The sequence below is a fragment of the Trypanosoma brucei genome (genome assembly GCF_000002445.2).
Source record: "Trypanosoma brucei brucei TREU927 chromosome 11 chr11_scaffold01 genomic scaffold, whole genome shotgun sequence".
NCBI lineage: Eukaryota > Euglenozoa > Kinetoplastea > Trypanosomatida > Trypanosomatidae > Trypanosoma > Trypanosoma brucei.
The window spans coordinates 2,089,806-2,109,707 of NT_165288.1; the positions used below are offsets into that span (position 1 = coordinate 2,089,806).

Below are 19,902 nucleotides of genomic sequence, written 5' to 3' on the forward strand. Positions count from 1 at the left end.
CCGGCACATCCAATTCGCTCCTATCTTCACGTTGTCCACCCTAGTCCTCATGCTATTTATTACTCAGCACCCGCAGCGGTTAAAGTTTCGCCCTCCTTTTCCTTGCTTCTTCTATTCCGCCTTTTCCTATCCGCTCGCCGCTTCTTTCGACGGTTCGCGCGTTTTTCGGCGTCCCTGCATCCTTTATCGTTCACTGCACTTTCGTCCGAATGATTGTCTAATTCTGCTGTGCGTTTGGGGAGTTTCAGCCCCTTCCCTTTCCGCCCTTCTAGCGTGCCCGAAACACCGTCAGTATTACGATGTCCATCAAGATCGTCCAGCTTTGCCGCCTTCTTCTTCGACTGCCGCGAGCGCTTGCGCCGCTTTCCTCCACCGCTTTCGCCTTGTCCACCACCTTCTCGGGGCGGCGTTTTCGTCGTCCCCGAGCTGACTTCCCGCCTCTGTAAACCTGCCCCCGTCTGCCCCACCGATGTCAACTTCCCTGCATCGTCTTCAGTCCATTCTCGCACAAGTATCTTCATCGGTTTGGCGTTGGCAGGGGCACCTGCTTTCTTTTCATTCTTGCGCCGGCAGCTGGACCCTTTCTTCTTGCGTTGGTCCACGCCGGAAACCAAATACTTTACGAGATTTGAAATTTGTTTGCCCTCGCCCTCCTGTGACCCTTGTTGGTGTTGTTCCCGCAGCGATGTAGCGGCGGCGCCAGCCTGATGGGTTGTAGCCCCGTCCCCAGTATTCCCCCCTTCATGCATCCATCCTTTCGACATGTTATTACCAGCCGTCAACACCTCCCTGTTGCTTCCCAGCGCAGATACGCAAAAGGCTCTGTAGTTGTCGTCATCTTCGATGGATCCGGCACTAATACTGCGCAACCTATTGACCCAATCCTCTGACACACCCCTTTTACTACGCATGCCCGAGGGGATTCTAAGACAAACAGGCGAGAGTTCCACGGTGGATTCCATTACGTTGCAGGTGCCAGCATCACCGGAGTGAACCACTTTTCCGTCGAAGGTATCAGCCACAATCTCGAGAGCGCGATCGCACATCGCGAGGTTGCTGTCGGCCTGCTGGCGTGCCGTCGGTTGTATCGTAACGACTGCTGTGGAGGGAATGGGGGGCAGGACGCCTTGTTGAGGACGCCCGGGGATTACGTACACCGTCGTTACCTCCTCCACACTATCAGTGGGGCAACCCTCAACGATGATCCGAGTGATGCTTTCGGCGGTTGTATCATGAGGAAGATGCCGTACTAACAGACGGATGGGGTAGCGTCGAGTCGTTGGTGGTGTCATATTTGCGTGACTCCTCCACCTGCAATGGCCAAATTCTATGGTTGCTACTGTTAGTGTTATGCGCTGTTAGTAATACAACGTGAAGAAGGTAAACATGGTTTTCTTTCCCTTTTTTCTTTTCTTTCGTGCTCTTAGCGTACTTACCACGACATTCGTAACAGATATGAAAATTCGTGCAGGCTACGGCCACCATCCCGTATCAAAAAGAAAAACAAAAACAGTCATGTCCTGGGGTGAGCACGAGAAAACAAGCAAAAAAAATGGTGATACACAACTCCCCACCAATCCACACATAGGTCCCTCCCGCCCCTTCAGTTACGACGTGAAACCTTCTCTTTCCATCTCACACACGCGTGCGCTCCATGAGTGTAACAACTCGCGTGAAGTGAGAAGCCCAAACAGACACTTTAAAAAAAAAAAATGAAAATCAGTGTACAAAAACACGATTTTCTCGTGTAATCCATCAGAACCACGGACTACGCTGCAAAGCGCATCCCACCTATTTCTTCCCCAACCACAAAGAGGTCTTCCTCACCTGCATCTGGTACACACGGGAAGACATCCATTTCTTCGTACCTTTCTCTGTACTCCCCAACATGAGAAGCAGAAGGCATAGCTGAAGCACTTGCGCCTGTGGCCGGGGCTACAGTATGTCCATTTAAGGTGCCAATGAAAGTGAACCCCCGGACCCCGTTCGGTCGCTCTGCGACGCGAGACATCACTTCCACACCATCATTCGCCAGGGATACGGCGGGAGCAACCGCTTTTGATGTCTCGTGATGTGACTTAAGAGACCTTATGCCATTTTGGCCCTTTCTTCTGACCTCAGCAAGCACCTCAGCAGGATACAAAAAACCATCATGCTCCGCTAGATTTGGTGAAGTCACCTGCGATGCGGCAGGGTTACAACACTGATGCGTGTTGCCTCGACCCGGCCGACCGAAGCGCTCTTCAGCAACTACGCAGCTATCACTGGACGTAGTTGAATTACTAGAAACATACTCATACCCCGAGGACCCCTCGTCATCAATAAGTAAGGATGGCCACGTTGTGAGTGTTGACGACTCCGAGTCACAACCTATACCATCACCACTATCAGAGAGAAGCACTACATCTCCGGTGCTGGGTTTCGGTGCCGTCCAGTCCTCGTCGTCATCTAAGAGCAACCGACGTCCCTGTACGACCGTTGTCGTAAGCGGCCGTGGCGATTTCGGTACTGATCTGCGGTGTCGCTTAGGTGGTGTTTCACACGGTGGTTTTGGCGCCTCGAACGATAACAACGCCTGTTCATTTGCGTCCTTGGTAACACTCGATCGGCTGCCTCCACGCACTGCTGTTTCCCTCCGAACTCCGGTTGAAGGGCGCGCGACAGGCGCAGGTACATCCACAGACGACATTGCCTTTATTTCATCCCAAAGGCGGTGCGCCTGCACACCCCTGTAAGTTCGGCCGTTGTAGTGTAACTGCCGTCGGCCCCTCACGGTGCTCCAGCTATGGGGAAATGGCATGCCGTTTCGTTGCAGAGGAAGTTTAACACCTTTGCTGCTACCTTTGTTACCCCGATGACGAGTTGTGCGACTCACTGGCTTTTTGCCTGCTTTTTTGCTGCCTCGGCCTCGGTTATTTGAGGGTTGAGTCGACCTCCTACTCCTCCATTCGCCTTCAGCTACATGGCTTTCAGCGACAGTTGGTGAGAAACTCGTGACATTGTTACTTTTTCCGGAAGCTTCGGTGTCGATGGGGACCGCGTCCCACAAGACGGTATCTGACGGCTTTTCACTCACGCTGCGGACCGGCGGTCGTTGTGCCTTAGGAGGCACAGCAAACGGAGCCATAACATTGACCCCAAGTTCGCTCAGCCTAACAATTGCACCGCCGTACCGTCGTTGCTCCGGTGCTGTGGCTGTGGCGCCACCGTTGGCTTCAGCGCTAATGCCACTTACTGCCGGCGCGGTAGGTGCACCGATGGAAATTGGCGTAGGGTGTTGAGGAGGTGGAGAGTTCACACCCGTTGGGGGCGCCTGTCCAGCAGCAACCGAAAGCGGTCTAAACACCACGCGAAACCTCCCTGATGGTTTATCACACTCCATGACTAAACCTTCGGGAAGGCTCAAACCTAGACCTATCATATTGAAAGGAAGATGGGTAATGCAAATGTGAACAACATAATAGCAAGGTCCACACAACAACATGCACCTTTCACTACAACATCTTCACAATCCCTTAGCCATCAACAACAGGAGTCATTCGGTTTACGAGGGAATACAACCAACGTGCCAACGCATCAACATCCCCCAAACAATGAAAAAAAAAAATTCAGCACTAACGAAAAATATTCCACCCCCAGGGAAAAAGATTGAGCCACAAAGCTACATCATTGAACAAGCACACAAACACTGCCAGTAAGCTCGCTGCTCACACAATTTAAACGAACCAAATTTGCTGCAGTAATTATAAAAAACGGCATTATAAAACAAACGATTCAAACACCTGCCAGTACACTTACAGATCGTCCATGGGTTGTGGCTTGTCGCCTCCGCCGGCGGATTGGTAAGTCTTCTGGATGATGGGGTTGGTCACGCTCTGCAGAGTTTCCAGGGCAGTTTTGTACTCCTCCTTTTCGGCGTTCGGATTTTCGTCAAGGAAGCGGATCGCCTCCGCAACAGCGGTCTCCACTGCAGCCTTGTCATTGGGGTCAAGTTTCCCACCAAGCTTATCCTTATCGTTCACTTGGTTGCGTAGGGAATACGCAACGCTCTCCAGCGAGTTACGCGCATCCACACGCTCGCGCACCTTGCGGTCCTCGTCCTCGAACTCTGCCGCTTCGCGCACCATACGCTCAATCTCCTCCTCGCTCAGGCGACCCTTGTCGTTGGTGATGGTGATCTCTTCCTTCTTTCCAGACGACTTGTCCATAGCGCTCACCTGCAGGATGCTGTTCTCGTCGACGTCAAATGTCACTTCGATTTGTGGCACACCACGCGCGGCAGGAGGAATTCCCGACAACTCGAATTTGCCCAGGAGGCGGTTATCCTTTGTCAGCTGGCGCTCACCCTCATACACTTGGATAAGCACACCCGGCTGGTTGTCCGCATGGGTAGAAAAGACCTGACTCTTCTTGGTGGGGATCTGTGTGTTACGCTCGATGAGTTTTGTCATGACACCACCTACAGTTTCAATACCAAGCGACAGTGGGATCACATCTACAAGCACAACGCGCCCGCCAACCTCGCTTTCACCGGTTAGCACCGCAGCTTGCACAGCGGCACCATATGCTACGGCTTCATCGGGGTTAATACCACGGTTCAGTTCCTTCCCACCGAAGAAGTCACTGATCAGTTGTTGTACCTTCGGCACACGTGTGGATCCACCAACGAGCACAATCTCGTGGATGTCACTCTTCTTCAGCTTCGCATCCTCCAGCACACGTTGCACGGGCACGAGTGTCCCCTTGAAGAGGTCCATGTTCAGCTCCTCAAACTTCGCACGTGTGATTTTCTCGCTGAAATCGAAGCCCTCCGTAAGGCTGTCCACCTCCACACGCGCCTCGGGATGAGACGACAGCTGTCGCTTCGCAGCCTCACATGCCTTGCGAAGACGTGCCAGTGCCTTTTGGTCCTTACTGATGTCAACATTCTTTTTCTTCTTCAGCATGTCCACAAAGTGTCGCATCATGTTGTTATCAAAGTCCTCACCACCAAGGTGCGTATCACCGTTTGTCGCCACAACTTCGAAGAAGCCCTCATCGATTGTCAGCAGTGACACATCAAAGGTACCACCACCAAGATCGAACACCAGGATATTCTTCTCACCGGCTTTGTTTAGCCCATATGCGATGGCGGCTGCGGTGGGCTCATTGATGATGCGCACTACGTTCAAACCGGCGATGGTCCCAGCATCCTTTGTCGACTGCCGTTGTGCGTCATTGAAGTACGCAGGTACCGTTACAACAGCGTTTTTCACTTTCTCGCCAAGGTACGTTTCTGCAATTTCCTTCATCTTCTGCAGCACCATGGCACTGATCTCTTCTGGTGTGAACTGTTTCTTTTTCCCACCCACCATCACTTGTACCTTCGGCTTCCCGTCGCGGTCCGCAATGACCTCATACGACAGCAGTTTCTTGTCAGCCTGCACTGCCGCATCCGTGTACTTGCGGCCAATCAGCCTCTTGATGGTGTAGATTGTATTATGCGGATTCTGTGGAAGCTGATTCTTCGCACCGTCACCGATCAGCCGCTCTGTGTCGGTAAAGGCGACGACGGAAGGTGTGATGCGGTTACCCATCTCGTTCGGGATGATATGCACATCACCCTTCTGCCACACACCCACAACGGAGTATGTTGTGCCGAGGTCGATGCCCACGCATGGTGCTTCCACCTTGCCGCCACTTTCGGGTGCTGCTGAGACGGCTGCAACCGTCACAGTCAGGAACACCGCTGCAGTGGTCAGCCACATCCTCGACATCGGGAGGGGGATTATCTTGAACTTAATATTAGTGTTAGGTAAGTAGGTTTGTGTGTTTTAGTATGCTTAGCTTATCTTTCCAAAACAACGCGAAACGTGAAAATATGTGGAGAGGAGGTGTGGTGGGGCGATGAAAAGGGACAAATAGGGAAAAGGAAATGGTAAAACGCAGATGGCACACGGAAAGGGCAAGGCGGAAGAAGGGGTCGCCTCCAGTGCTGCCATGGGGCTCCTGCAAGTAGAGGTTATGTGCTCTCTAGATAAAAATGCGCGTGAAGTCTGCCGCTACGGGGCAATACGCACCACAGAATTTACATAATTAAAACGAGGGATGTAAGTCCTTCCTGTACACCCAAAACTGTAGAAGTTCCAAAAAAAAATGTGCAGAGTGGGGCTTCCCTACCACTCACGCGTTGGTAAGGAGCACTTTGGGGGAAGCGACATGCCGTGCGGTGGTGCTTGGTCCTCAGTATAGTAACGTCCCGTTCGCTGTTGGTAATGTGTTGTGCTTTCGTAGATGAGTGGAAGCCGAAGGTAGGTATTGTCTACCGCTGCGGGTGCGCACCACGGCTCCGTCACCGTTCCGTTGTATTCAGATCCACCTGTTGGTGGTATGCGATCTGTGTGGTTCCCAGGGTGAGCAATTCTCCGCTCGGGGTTAGCGGTGTCGAGTGGAAGCTGCTTGTCCATTATGTCACCTGTGGAAAACGGTTGTTTCCCCTCTGCAGAATTGATGCAGGTTCCGATCGTTTCTCCTTGTTGTCCATGGTCGCCGACAGTGCCTGCCAGTCCGCTGCCGAGCTGCAAACCTCCGTCATTGCCGTGGGTACCAGCTTTAACGCCTTCAACAGCGTCAACACCGCCGTTCCCATCACCTTCCGCTCCAGAAGTCTCTCTTATAGCACCGTCTCCAGAACTTCCAATAGGAACTCTGCTGTAACGCGACCTCCCAAACAAATCCGGCACGTCTCTTACCTTCGGATTGCCAAACGGATCAATTAAATCACCTTTCTTTGACGATGTGTACGTGCTGCGCGGGGCAAAGGTCCCCCCAGGAACGGGGTTAATCCAATAAGCTCCGCCGTGGTTGATAAATACATCACGATCTACTGAGGCCGTTTGTGAAGCGGGTACAAATGACATTTCTAAAAGCCTTCTGCTCAATGAATCTAGAAGAGGGATAAGGACGAAAGCAGTGCATTTTAGAGACCCTCACAGTATCGAAAGCATTATAGAAAAGTGTGCATGCGAAACTGCAGTGACGATGATACAACAGTTGTGCACATTCCTTAGTACTTTGTACACCAGCAGATACTTATCCCTTTTTCTACTGGTGCAAGGGGAACATTCCACCGTAAACTGCATCATCTTCAAAACATTTGCATCGGCATCGCCCTACTTTTTCTTGATTGGCTTCTTTTGCCGTTGTGCGGCCAGTTCTTCTCTGCGCCGTGTCAACCGTGCCTTGGCGTCGTCTAAGCCGATATGCTTTCGCTGCTGCCGTTGCTCCGCTGCGTCGGCAGTTGCCTTCCGTTGTGCCACATTCTTAGCCCTGTCACCGCAGCCATGCACTTCTGGGAGCAGGTGAGACGTACACATGCGCTGGCTGCAATGCTCACAGGCCGGCAGCGCGGTATATGTCAGGTTTGAGCACCCTTTGAATGCACAAACAACGGACATATTCCTTTAGCGTGCACAAACTTAATTAGATGTGTTGTATAACCGCAGGTGCCACGCTAGCAAGTTTTGGAAGAAAGCGAAAGAAGATGTTTGGTTGATTAACAGAGCGAAAAGAAGATGCAGCATAGAATCCAACAACACACGGTTCCTTATCCACCAGCAGCGAGTGACGCCGCTCCCTTTGTGGAGCCACATCCGAACCGTATGGCTTTATCTAACCACAACTAAAGTAAACCGACTCTGAGCAAAATCCTCCCTTGGGGGAAAACGCTACCTTCCTTAGCACCAATGCCATGCGGGTTGCTCTCCAAGTCGACCGAGGCACAACCAGCAGTCACTTTTTCCCTCCCTTCTCTCCCCCCCTACATTTGCCCCCAAAGGCCCCCTGTCCTTTTTCCTTTCCATGTGGTATCATGAAGAGTCACAGAGTCCCGTGTACCTGTTCGCTTGGTTATTCATCAACAATGCAATGATAAGCCCATAGAGGCCCAGGGCCTCGGAAAAGATCAACATGAGCACCATGGCCACGAAAACCTGATCCTGCTTGCCATAAGCCCGGGTGGTTGTGTCACCCACCACACCGATGGAAAGCCCTGCGGCAAGCGAGGCGAGTCCCGCCGCCATTCCCGCGCCCAAATGCAGGTTGGCAGAGAAGGTAGAATAGGAGTAGAGCTCCGTTTTGATGTTGTTGTTTATTATAACTGCCACGATCAAACCATAGATGCCGAGGATGCCAGCCATAACAACTGGAACGATGCCGCGCATGATCTTCTCGGGAGCCAGAAGTCCTAGTTGGGCTAATCCGACGCCTGACTTTGCAGCACCGTAGGCAGAGCCCAGATTAGCAAAGATAAGAGCAACAGCCACACCCAGAGAGCCGAAAAAGCCAGCGCTTTGTGGGTACATTCGGGCCAAACAGGCCTCTTTCCGAGTAGTATTGCCGTCACCGACCGTAGCAAAGACAGTGGTGACACATATCACGGAGAGTAAACCTATAAAAGAGTATTTCATAGGTGCAGCAAACGACGCACAACCTAAAGTGAGCAATGTTCGCGCATACAAAGATAACAGTGGAGACAATAAAGGGGAAGAGATATGATAAAGATGAAGGTTGCGCGAACTGCCGCTCGCAGAAAAAAGGGGGTGGAGACGCAAAACCTCTTGCAGCATGCACACGGAAGGTAGACAATCCACGAATAGTCAGATGGCCTTGGCACAACAAAAGCAAAGTACTGTCCAACTCTCCTTGTGCGAAATGCCCAACTAAAAGGGATGAGAAGCAGTCGCGATAAATGTGGTGTCGCGACGCGTTTCCTTAACGTTAGTTAGCATAACTCACCCATCCTCCGCGACGCAATCTCCAAAAAAAAAACGGCTACCCGCATAAATACACATCAACCAAACAACACTCCAGCCAGATGGATGTGATACGCATGAAAAAAGTACGCGATTTAGTGCGACTTATAATTGATATTGAAAACAAGTCACGCAAACACAAACTGTTAAGAACACGGCACAGATTGCATCTGGCTGAGTAAAGGGCTCATCGCACTCTCAACTCTTGCCGATACTTCCCTGTCGACTCGAAGATAATCCCTAGCCGCTGGCCGCGTTAAGGTGGAATACTGTGAGTTAAGGAGCCGGTCTCCACGTCCAAATCCCTAACGATAAATTGCTCCCTAAACTATGATTCGCTAAAGCACAAAGCAGAGTGATAGGGAGGAGAGTTAAGGTGGAATGACACACGCTGCTCACGACAAGATGTAAGAGAAAAACACGCTACACCGCGGTGCGGCACAGCTCACAGGGTGATAGGGTGAGAAGGATTTCCTACAAATATAAAACCTGCGACACCAGTGAGAAAATGGGCTCTCTCACTTAGTTCAGTCGAGCGCTCACAAATAAAAAGAAATAAATAATCAAAACAAATAAAATAGAAAAATTGATGAATCATATATATATTTATATGTTTTCGTTAATTAAAAAAAATCCCTCCTGTACATGGTATGTCGTGCCGCCATCCTCTCCCGGGGTCATTTTCGTATCACCAGTGGATGACAGAACATTATAATGTCATTGCCGAGTGCCTCCAGGTAAAACTTACTGATAGTTTATTCATTCTTAGAAACCTGCAATTGCAACAGACACCCACCCCAACATCATTGTGATAGCACCAACCGGAGCCATAGGACCCACTTGTTTGCCAGGGACTCCCAAGCAGATGGCATAGACGGTACCACAAAAGATCGTTGTTCCGGCGAACAATAACACGAAACTGCGGTTGAGCCACCTGGCGGCGCTGCTTTCCGGCTCGGCAATCTTGAGGGCAGCAAAGATAGCCATCATCGCGGCAGTGTGAATAAGGTTAAATTGGACAGCGTGGTCCCATGCGAGCTTCAACTTATCAGAAAGGTTAGGGTCCAGCCAGTGCGAGCCGGCGGCTGCGGCCACGACACCGATGAGACCGAGGACGCCAATGAGGATCATCGGAGTATCTCTTACTTTGCCCATGGTTGTAGTGTTACTTGTTTTTAGGTTTGGTGTGTTCAATAACGATAATTAACCTTGCTGTTACTTCCATTAGTTCAAACAAAATGGAAGGAGAGAAAGAATAATACCCGTCAGGCCCTCGAGGAATGCATATACGTTGGGGTACTGGCTGATAAAAGTAAGGAAAATGCATAGTAAATGATGCAGACACTGATCACTAGATGTTAATCACGTAGCCCTAATATCCGAATACCTCCTCGTTAACATCAATTGCACTGCTGTGAAAAAGATAAATCTACCGCCAAATCCAAAGAACTGACCGACACAACAAGAAATTTGGTTTTCGCATAAAACCCTCTAACGATAAATTGCTCCCTAAACTATGATTCGCTAAAGCACAAAGCAGAGTGATAGGGAGGAGAGTTAAGGTGGAATGACACACGCTGCTCACGACAAGATGTAAGAGAAAAACACGCTACACCGCGGTGCGGCACGGCTCACAGGGTGATAGGGTGAGAAGGATTTCCTACAAATATAAAACCTGCGACACCAGTGAGAAAATGGGCCCTCTCACTTAGTTCAGTCGAGCGCTCACAAATAAAAAGAAATAAATAATCAAAACAAATAAAATAGAAAAATTGATGAATCATATATATATTTATATGTTTTCGTTAATTAAAAAAAATCCCTCCTGTACATGGTATGTCGTGCCGCCATCCTCTCCCGGGGTCATTTTCGTATCACCAGTGGATGACAGAACATTATAATGTCATTGCCGAGTGCCTCCAGGTAAAACTTACTGATAGTTTATTCATTCTTAGAAACCTGCAATTGCAACAGACACCCACCCCAACATCATTGTGATACCACCAACCGGAGCGAAGTGCCCCACTTGTTTGCCAGGGACTCCCAAGCAGATGGCATAGACGGTACCGCAAAAGATCGTTGTTCCGGCGAACAATAACACGAAACTGCGGTTGAGCCACCTGGCGGCGCTGCTTTCCGGCTCGGCAATCTTGAGGGCAGCAAAGATAGCCATCATCGCGGCAGTGTGAATAAGGTTAAATTGGACAGCGTGGTCCCATGCGAGCTTCAACTTATCAGAAAGGTTAGGGTCCAGCCAGTGCGAGCCGGCGGCTGCGGCCACGACACCGATGAGACCGAGGACGCCAATGAGGATCATCGGAGTATCTCTTACTTTGCCCATGGTTGTAGTGTTACTTGTTTTTAGGTTTGGTGTGCTCAATAACGATAATTAACCTTGCTGTTACTTCCATTAGTTCAAACAAAATGGAAGGAGAGAAAGAATAATACTTCCTGTATAACTATTTCTTTCCATTTAAAACAAATACAAATAGGCGCACACACCCAGCACAAACTTTTCTTCTTGGCTAACCAGAGGCAAAAAATTATCAAATTTTGTTGTTTTTTTTCCCGAACCTCCTCAAATATAAATTTCAGAGAAATGGTTGCCGTATGCAGAGCAGGCACCTTAATTTTCCTTTTTTTTTTAATTTCCCACCTCCTTTCCGCAAGACGAAGAACTGGTATACGTACCTTAGACATCTCTTAGGATCACTTCGTCTGAAGGGCACGAACAAAACTAGGAAAAGTAGAGTTAGAAAAAAAAGATGGCCAGTTAAATTTTCTTTGAACCACCGGTGTGCCCTTCGTTATTCTTCCTCCGTGTTCCAGCACTCTGTGGTTTGATTACAGAGGTCAGAGAACAGGTATGCCGCACATTTTATTAACCAATCTTTCAGTTCAGTCGTCTCCCATTCAATTTTTCTCTACCAATCTCACCCTATTACCCACTTCAATTGCTTACCTTTTACCTTCATATCCCCATGACACCGGTGATGCCTTTGTATTGTTTGCTGCTTTCGCAGAAAGTAGATTAAACATCTATTTGACACACGAAGAAAATAGCACGTGCTTCAACTAAAGTCAGTAAGTTGAGAATAAACAGCAGCCACAATTACAAGCAACTCCATTTCTTCCCACCATTCATCGACCAGTATCGCACACCAAGCGCTTCCAACCACTCTTCTTGAACAACTGCAGGCCAACCATTCTACCATATCCACTCTGCACTTCAATAAGTATACAAAGCAAAAAAAAATAATAATAATAACCACTCACACACCTGCCAGTACACTTACAGATCGTCCATGGGTTGTGGCTTGTCGCCTCCGCCGGCGGATTGGTAAGTCTTCTGGATGATGGGGTTGGTCACGCTCTGCAGAGTTTCCAGGGCAGTTTTGTACTCCTCCTTTTCGGCGTTCGGATTTTCGTCAAGGAAGCGGATCGCCTCCGCAACAGCGGTCTCCACTGCAGCCTTGTCATTGGGGTCAAGTTTCCCACCAAGCTTATCCTTATCGTTCACTTGGTTGCGTAGGGAATACGCAACGCTCTCCAGCGAGTTACGCGCATCCACACGCTCGCGCACCTTGCGGTCCTCGTCCTCGAACTCTGCCGCTTCGCGCACCATACGCTCAATCTCCTCCTCGCTCAGGCGACCCTTGTCGTTGGTGATGGTGATCTCTTCCTTCTTTCCAGACGACTTGTCCATAGCGCTCACCTGCAGGATGCTGTTCTCGTCGACGTCAAATGTCACTTCGATTTGTGGCACACCACGCGCGGCAGGAGGAATTCCCGACAACTCGAATTTGCCCAGGAGGCGGTTATCCTTTGTCAGCTGGCGCTCACCCTCATACACTTGGATAAGCACACCCGGCTGGTTGTCCGCATGGGTAGAAAAGACCTGACTCTTCTTGGTGGGGATCTGTGTGTTACGCTCGATGAGTTTTGTCATGACACCACCTACAGTTTCAATACCAAGCGACAGTGGGATCACATCTACAAGCACAACGCGCCCGCCAACCTCGCTTTCACCGGTTAGCACCGCAGCTTGCACAGCGGCACCATATGCTACGGCTTCATCGGGGTTAATACCACGGTTCAGTTCCTTCCCACCGAAGAAGTCACTGATCAGTTGTTGTACCTTCGGCACACGTGTGGATCCACCAACGAGCACAATCTCGTGGATGTCACTCTTCTTCAGCTTCGCATCCTCCAGCACACGTTGCACGGGCACGAGTGTCCCCTTGAAGAGGTCCATGTTCAGCTCCTCAAACTTCGCACGTGTGATTTTCTCGCTGAAATCGAAGCCCTCCGTAAGGCTGTCCACCTCCACACGCGCCTCGGGATGAGACGACAGCTGTCGCTTCGCAGCCTCACATGCCTTGCGAAGACGTGCCAGTGCCTTTTGGTCCTTACTGATGTCAACATTCTTTTTCTTCTTCAGCATGTCCACAAAGTGTCGCATCATGTTGTTATCAAAGTCCTCACCACCAAGGTGCGTATCACCGTTTGTCGCCACAACTTCGAAGAAGCCCTCATCGATTGTCAGCAGTGACACATCAAAGGTACCACCACCAAGATCGAACACCAGGATATTCTTCTCACCGGCTTTGTTTAGCCCATATGCGATGGCGGCTGCGGTGGGCTCATTGATGATGCGCACTACGTTCAAACCGGCGATGGTCCCAGCATCCTTTGTCGACTGCCGTTGTGCGTCATTGAAGTACGCAGGTACCGTTACAACAGCGTTTTTCACTTTCTCGCCAAGGTACGTTTCTGCAATTTCCTTCATCTTCTGCAGCACCATGGCACTGATCTCTTCTGGTGTGAACTGTTTCTTTTTCCCACCCACCATCACTTGTACCTTCGGCTTCCCGTCGCGGTCCGCAATGACCTCATACGACAGCAGTTTCTTGTCAGCCTGCACTGCCGCATCCGTGTACTTGCGGCCAATCAGCCTCTTGATGGTGTAGATTGTATTATGCGGATTCTGTGGAAGCTGATTCTTCGCACCGTCACCGATCAGCCGCTCTGTGTCGGTAAAGGCGACGACGGAAGGTGTGATGCGGTTACCCATCTCGTTCGGGATGATATGCACATCACCCTTCTGCCACACACCCACAACGGAGTATGTTGTGCCGAGGTCGATGCCCACGCATGGTGCTTCCACCTTGCCGCCACTTTCGGGTGCTGCTGAGACGGCTGCAACCGTCACAGTCAGGAACACCGCTGCAGTGGTCAGCCACATCCTCGACATCGGGAGGGGGATTATCTTGAACTTAATATTAGTGTTAGGTAAGTAGGTTTGTGTGTTTTAGTATGCTTAGCTTATCTTTCCAAAACAACGCGAAACGTGAAAATATGTGGAGAGGAGGTGTGGTGGGGCGATGAAAAGGGACAAATAGGGAAAAGGAAATGGTAAAACGCAGATGGCACACGGAAAGGGCAAGGCGGAAGAAGGGGTCGCCTCCAGTGCTGCCATGGGGCTCCTGCAAGTAGAGGTTATGTGCTCTCTAGATAAAAATGCGCGTGAAGTCTGCCGCTACGGGGCAATACGCACCACAGAATTTACATAATTAAAACGAGGGATGTAAGTCCTTCCTGTATACCCAACAACACCGTTTACCTGCATTGATATTTTTTGTTTGGCCTCCCTTTCGGTAAGTCACTAGTAAATTGCTGTTGCGCAATAAATAACTATGCGTGAAACTCGTGCCGTGTACACGGTTACTGTGTTTCTTCTGAAACGGTCTTAGTAAGCCTGCTGCCATCGTAAACACAGTAACATCTTCCTGCTGTCATGTATAAAAAGTGGAGGAACTGTTAGGTTTGAAAGCGCACTTCATTTATCTTTGCGAATCGCATGCTCATCTGTGGTATTGTTACGTCGATTCTATATTATCAGGCGTCAGCGCATATTTCCACGACAGGGCGTATTGCTACTGCTGCAATAGCCTCTCCAGTTTGGCGAAGCCATATATTTGTGAAAGGAAAGAATAACTACCTGATGTTTTGAAGATGAATGAGTTTTGGGATTTCCCCCCCCTTTGCAATGTGCATATACAAAAAAAAAGGCACGTACAAGTTTTATTTATGTTCAGTAGGTGGTGGGCGCTGTCCGAATAAGCTCATGGGTGTGTTCGGTTCTTGTTATGAAACATATACTACACAACTAGAGGGAAACATAATCCCCTCTCGTCCTTTAACCTCTTTGCTCTCGCCTCTGCTAATGTTTGCTATCGTTTCAGTTGGGGGGACGGAGGAAACGCATGATGGGGTCGAAAGGAATATTCTCAACCCGACATTTTGCCGCGTTTCGGGCGCTGCTAAGTATCTCCTCCTGTGTAAAACACTCAAATTCACTTCCGTCTACGCTGTCAAGGTTAAGTAAGAAGAAAGACACATTGTTCGGAAATAAATGCTCCTCCCTCGCCGTTAAATCGCGGTGTTGGATGGTATGCTCTGTTCCAATGATCAGCGCTCGGAATGAGCGGCCTGTCAATGTGGAAACAAGATGATCCTTAACGAAGGTATTCAATGCGAAAGAGAGGGCGCTAATGAGCGACTTTGCGTTCCGTTCGCTTGTATCACTCTCATGTAGACGTAATGTTGCGGCTACCTGCACGTCACAGGCAACCTCTGCCGCCACACAGAAACCACCAACGATGGCACAGTGAATGCACAACTTGGCCCGCGGAACATAATCGTTAAAAAATAAGCATGGTGTTCGGTCAACCGCGGCAGCCAACATGGGATGGTCATTCATAAGATGCAGGACGTCCCACCCATAAGTGCAAGGAACACCAATGTATGAAAGCGCCCCAAGGGATGACTTGGAGTTCCGCTCCCCCTCGGGAACGTGGAAAGCTGACGATACAAAAGTGGGTGACAGTTTCGAAAGTGGTAGATGCAGCGGTACCGTCTGAACGAGGAAACGCGGCAGCTCCAATGCATCCACCGCCTTCACCATCTCTGCACGTCCACCAGACGAAAGGCCTCGTGGACACGGGGTAATGGCCATGAAGGGTGTCTTGCTAACCAAAGCTTCGGTATGGTACCAATCCTGTAATATGTCCTTCCCAACACCCTGCTCAGCGCGACGCGACATCCAATCGTTAAATGCTCCATCCTCCCGTGAAGCAGCTTCAGCTGATTGCACACGCTGCGTTAAACTGTCTGATTCATCTTGCTGTTGCTTCTCCGTCGCGAAAAAACGGTGCATCTCCTCGTTCCACATATTTTGACGACTCTGCAGGAGTGTTACGGTGTCAAGAATTTCTCGTGCAAGCTTCACCGGCGCGGGGTAACGCCCGTTCCCCTTCCCTTCCTCTCCGTTCATGAGAATAATCAGCACAATCGCACCGCCCACCCCCTTAGCTTTATTGACCTCTTACCGTTTGCGGTGGAGGCAAATAGATACAGAGAGAAAGGGGAAAATATTGATAATTGTAATGCGGCTGTTCCTCACCCCTTCCTCTGTGCTAATAAAATAAAATAAATGCGCACCACAACTCGTTACACCTACGGATGACTGCCGTTTAGCGCCTAAACTCTTTTGATCCCTCTTCGTTTTTCAGTTTTCACTCTCATCAGCCGCTTTCACAAGGCGATCATTATAGGGGGGAAAATACGGTGTCAGGGCTCCGCACGTCAAATCAATAGAACCCATCTGCAATCTTTCACTTGCACAGAAATAACCAGCTAACGCAGTTTAAATTTGTTACACACATGTAATCAGCAGCTCAACGTTTTACTATTTTTTTTTTTAGTAAGGGAAAAATTGAGGAAAGGAATGCAGAACTGAATTCGAAGAAAAAATTAATTTGCGGACGTCCGTGTGTGAGCGCTGAGCCACAGCGACCAACAAAGAAAAAAAATTGTGAAAAAAAAAGGTACACGAGAGCGCATGAACTATGAGCTCTTAGTGTATGCAAAAAAAAAACAACTGTCAGCGTGCGATAATCTTGATGGCAAAACCAAGAAAAAAATCAAGAATATAGTGGTGATAGAGTGAAGTAAAGACACAACAAGCTTGACGCGTGAGTGGGGTACCAGACATTAAAGAAGCTTCGAATGCTGCACCCCACGCCGAGTTAATCCGACCAACGCAACTGATTTGAAAGAGGGCACAGACACCCACGTTATCAGTATCAGTGAGACGTGAGAAGAGGGGCGTTGCAACGCAAACACTGTCACCTGACGTGCCATCTAATACCATATGTTGTTATTCTCAGCATCGTACTTGTAAAAACCACAGGGATACAACCACGCCTGCATGGATGATACCCATCCAGTTCGTCCCTGTTAGACGCTGCGGGTTTGCACCGCGTCTGCGCAGCGAACGCGACGGCACTATGATTTAAACAAGGTTAAACATGGATCTGAGCGCTCCCTTGTTCACCTTACCTGTTGTGTTCCGCGGCACCTCCGGCACAATGATGTACCGCGCAGGGCATTTGTAATATGCGAGGACCTCGTGAACCACGGCAGACAGTTCCTGTGTCAACTCCGGTGATTCATAATGGTTAAAATTGTCGGGTACATTCCACTTCCTCAGCGCCGCAGCCTGTAATGAGGCGATAGCCACCACACTTTGACCTTTAACCTCGTCCTTGCATCCCACAACTGCAACCTCGTAAAAAATATCCCGGAAGGTAAGCAGCGCAGCTTCAATCTCCAACGCAGACAGCTTGAATCCAGACGACTTGATTATATCAACACTCGTCCGACCAAGAATGGTGTAAACTACACTGTCACAGTCACTGTTAAACATCTTCACTCCCACAGTATCACCCGTATCAAAGAAGCGTTGACCACTGCTGTTGACAACCAACTCCTTCTTGGTCGCTGCTGGATTATCCCAATAGCGGTCAAACACGGACTTGGAGGAAACACCAAGGCGACCAACGGTGTCATACTCCGCCGGTTTTCCCTTCCCATCCGCCTTTTCACCACCTTCATCTGTCACGGTTTCCTCTGGGTTGTTGAATACATACGTTTGCACAGTTGGAAGGGCCTGCCCCACTGTTCCAGGAACCCTTCTCGTTACGGGTCGGAGGGGCTGACCAAGCGCCATCCCGATTTCAGTCATTCCATAACGCTCCAGTAGAATGTGGCCGGTTAGCTCATGGAAGGCGTGAAGGGTCGGTGTGGGGAGAGCGGCGCTACCGCTCACAATCAATCGGACACTTTGAGAGACCGCTGTTTTAAACCCCCGTTTTTCAATAGGTGACATTTTTTCGTTAATAGCAGCAATTAATTTCGTGTAGAGCGTGGGCACGCCCATCAATAGAGTGATATCACCCCGCTCAAGGCGGCGTGCGATGCGAATTGGGTCGTCAAACTTCGTAATCACACATCGGGCACCCGACGCCAGGGAGCAAAGAAGGATATTAACAAGCCCATGTATATGATGCATGGGCAACATATGGAGGACAGTGTCGTCGGAGGACCATTGCCACACATCCTGGAGGACATTTACCATATTTCGCACGGTCCCGTGGGTGTGGACGACACCCTTCGGTTTGGCTGTTGTGCCTGATGTATACAACATTAGGCAATCATCATTCCACCCTGGACGTGACCGTGGGTCCTCCACCCAGCGGCGGTGCACCGGATTGAGAGAGTGAAGATTTTCTGTATCGTAATACATTTCACCAGCGTCACCATCAGCTGCATGTGTGACGGCGTTATTTTCTTTGAACTGTTCACTCATCATGCTTTGACGGCGTGCTTCACAACGCTTGGCGTCGGCAGCCTTTTCAAGTTCCAGTCGATCGATAACATCGTGTGCATCATTAATTTTCCTCGATTCAGCCTTCGCGGGGATGTGTTCTGGTTGAAGCAGGGTTCCCGTCTCCTCTTCCTTTTCACGTTGGGCTTCGACAGAATCAAGAAGTGAGTCGAGGTCAAACATCGTTTCTACGTGGTGTGTTGACGAGGTTGCACTTCTGCATGTGGGCCACCTTCCGCATTCCAGTTCCCGCACCAAAAGATTTTTATAATCCGCCGGAAACTTATCTTCAAACGCCCAGGTGTCCCCCAACACTGCCCTGCTCTTACTATGCCCAAGAATGTACGACAACTCGCCCGCATACTTCTGCGAAGCGGACATGGGAACAGCCATCTGGTTGAGTGACCACGCGGCCAACAGGGACACAACGAAAGCGTAACCAGCATTTCCTGTTATCGCCAAATTATATGTTCCATCATCCTTAAGAAAATCACAACTCAGAACCCCTCCCTCTTCATTACTGTAAACACTCCTCACATTGTCTGGCCTTGGTGGCTGCAGCCAACAGAGCGACGGCATTCGCTGGATTTTCGCTAAAAGCTCCCGTCGTTGCACGATGACATTCGCCACTGCAAGAACATCTTTTCGTAAGCGTCCAAACGAGTAACACATCGGCTCAGCACCGGCTACCTCGACTACTAGAGCATCTTTTCGCGCCGGCGCGGAAAAAACGCTTTCTAAAACGGTGTTGTAGCTGAAGAGTGTGGAAAAGGGAATTTTGTCTAACCGGCGCCCGACAAGAGTAAACATCTTCGGCAGTTTGGTTGTTTTCCTCCCCTTTCTTTGGAGCTCTGCAGAAGTGTGTTCCTGCCTTCCGCTTTATTTAAGAGGACAGCCGTTTCCGCCCTGATGCACAAATATATATATTTATATAAGTATGAGGGACAAGCTTCTCTCGCTTTCCTTCGACTTGAATGCTCTTCGGGACGATATTTTTTCCCCCTCCTCACTCACACCTCCTTTTCACTTTCTACACGACGCCTAATAATTTATCCCGCTTTGACGTTTGCAGTAGAAGTTGAAACAGTGGGAGAAACCCTTGCGGAAGTGGATGGAAGTAAGCAACCAAGGGGGCAAACTAAAAACAGAACCTAATGTTGTTAGTTTGAAAAGCGGATGAACCCCACTTCCCTCTACTTTAATAAGCCGTCGACGCCTCGTTAAATCAATAAAGGTAAAACATACGCACCCAACATCAAAAGAAGATGAATACGCCTTCAAGGACAGATAAGGAAACTGTGGTGGAAGCTGCACGATGAACAGAACAAGAAGAATGACATATAAGTTATCCTCATTTTTTTTGTTTTTTAGATGGGAGCA

General features: G+C 49.5%; 10 protein-coding genes across 10 annotated transcripts, besides 3 other annotated features; all 10 read right to left on the reverse strand.

Annotated features, from left to right (window-relative positions):
• Positions 1–59: 59 nt before the first annotated feature.
• Positions 60–1,292, reverse strand: Tb11.02.5430 (hypothetical protein, conserved; the record flags this gene model as incomplete). Its single annotated transcript, XM_823738.1, has 1 exon — positions 60–1,292. One exon carries the CDS (start codon positions 1,290–1,292, stop codon positions 60–62), a length of 1,233 nt encoding a protein of 410 aa, XP_828831.1.
• Positions 1,293–1,768: 476 nt separating this feature from the next.
• On the reverse strand, positions 1,769–3,484 carry Tb11.02.5440 (hypothetical protein, conserved; the record flags this gene model as incomplete). The annotated part of the gene is made up of 1 exon (XM_823739.1): positions 1,769–3,484. The coding sequence occupies one exon, from the start codon at positions 3,482–3,484 to the stop codon at positions 1,769–1,771; it is 1,716 nt and encodes a 571-aa protein (XP_828832.1).
• Positions 3,485–3,794: 310 nt separating this feature from the next.
• Tb11.02.5450 (glucose-regulated protein 78, putative) lies at positions 3,795–5,756 on the reverse strand (the record flags this gene model as incomplete). Its single annotated transcript, XM_823740.1, has 1 exon — positions 3,795–5,756. One exon carries the CDS (start codon positions 5,754–5,756, stop codon positions 3,795–3,797), a length of 1,962 nt encoding a protein of 653 aa, XP_828833.1.
• Positions 5,757–6,155: 399 nt separating this feature from the next.
• Positions 6,156–6,899, reverse strand: Tb11.02.5460 (hypothetical protein, conserved; the record flags this gene model as incomplete). The annotated part of the gene is made up of 1 exon (XM_823741.1): positions 6,156–6,899. One exon carries the CDS (start codon positions 6,897–6,899, stop codon positions 6,156–6,158), a length of 744 nt encoding a protein of 247 aa, XP_828834.1.
• Positions 6,900–7,847: 948 nt separating this feature from the next.
• Positions 7,848–8,606, reverse strand: Tb11.02.5470 (vacuolar type H+ ATPase subunit, putative; the record flags this gene model as incomplete). Its single annotated transcript, XM_823742.1, has 1 exon — positions 7,848–8,606. One exon carries the CDS (start codon positions 8,604–8,606, stop codon positions 7,848–7,850), a length of 759 nt encoding a protein of 252 aa, XP_828835.1.
• A 729-nt stretch (positions 8,607–9,335) lies between these two features.
• Positions 9,336–9,426: a sequence feature (AT_rich).
• Positions 9,427–9,557: 131 nt separating this feature from the next.
• Positions 9,558–9,947, reverse strand: Tb11.02.5480 (hypothetical protein, conserved; the record flags this gene model as incomplete). Its single annotated transcript, XM_823743.1, has 1 exon — positions 9,558–9,947. One exon carries the CDS (start codon positions 9,945–9,947, stop codon positions 9,558–9,560), a length of 390 nt encoding a protein of 129 aa, XP_828836.1.
• Positions 9,948–10,521: 574 nt separating this feature from the next.
• Positions 10,522–10,612: a sequence feature (AT_rich).
• Positions 10,613–10,743: 131 nt separating this feature from the next.
• On the reverse strand, positions 10,744–11,133 carry Tb11.02.5490 (hypothetical protein, conserved; the record flags this gene model as incomplete). Its single annotated transcript, XM_823744.1, has 1 exon — positions 10,744–11,133. One exon carries the CDS (start codon positions 11,131–11,133, stop codon positions 10,744–10,746), a length of 390 nt encoding a protein of 129 aa, XP_828837.1.
• Positions 11,134–12,039: 906 nt separating this feature from the next.
• Positions 12,040–12,060: a sequence feature (AT_rich).
• A 24-nt stretch (positions 12,061–12,084) lies between these two features.
• Tb11.02.5500 (glucose-regulated protein 78, putative) lies at positions 12,085–14,046 on the reverse strand (the record flags this gene model as incomplete). Its single annotated transcript, XM_823745.1, has 1 exon — positions 12,085–14,046. The coding sequence occupies one exon, from the start codon at positions 14,044–14,046 to the stop codon at positions 12,085–12,087; it is 1,962 nt and encodes a 653-aa protein (XP_828838.1).
• Positions 14,047–15,033: 987 nt separating this feature from the next.
• On the reverse strand, positions 15,034–16,128 carry Tb11.02.5510 (hypothetical protein, conserved; the record flags this gene model as incomplete). The annotated part of the gene is made up of 1 exon (XM_823746.1): positions 15,034–16,128. The coding sequence occupies one exon, from the start codon at positions 16,126–16,128 to the stop codon at positions 15,034–15,036; it is 1,095 nt and encodes a 364-aa protein (XP_828839.1).
• Positions 16,129–17,148: 1,020 nt separating this feature from the next.
• On the reverse strand, positions 17,149–19,332 carry Tb11.02.5520 (long-chain-fatty-acid--CoA ligase; the record flags this gene model as incomplete). The annotated part of the gene is made up of 1 exon (XM_823747.1): positions 17,149–19,332. One exon carries the CDS (start codon positions 19,330–19,332, stop codon positions 17,149–17,151), a length of 2,184 nt encoding a protein of 727 aa, XP_828840.1.
• Positions 19,333–19,902: the final 570 nt, after the last annotated feature.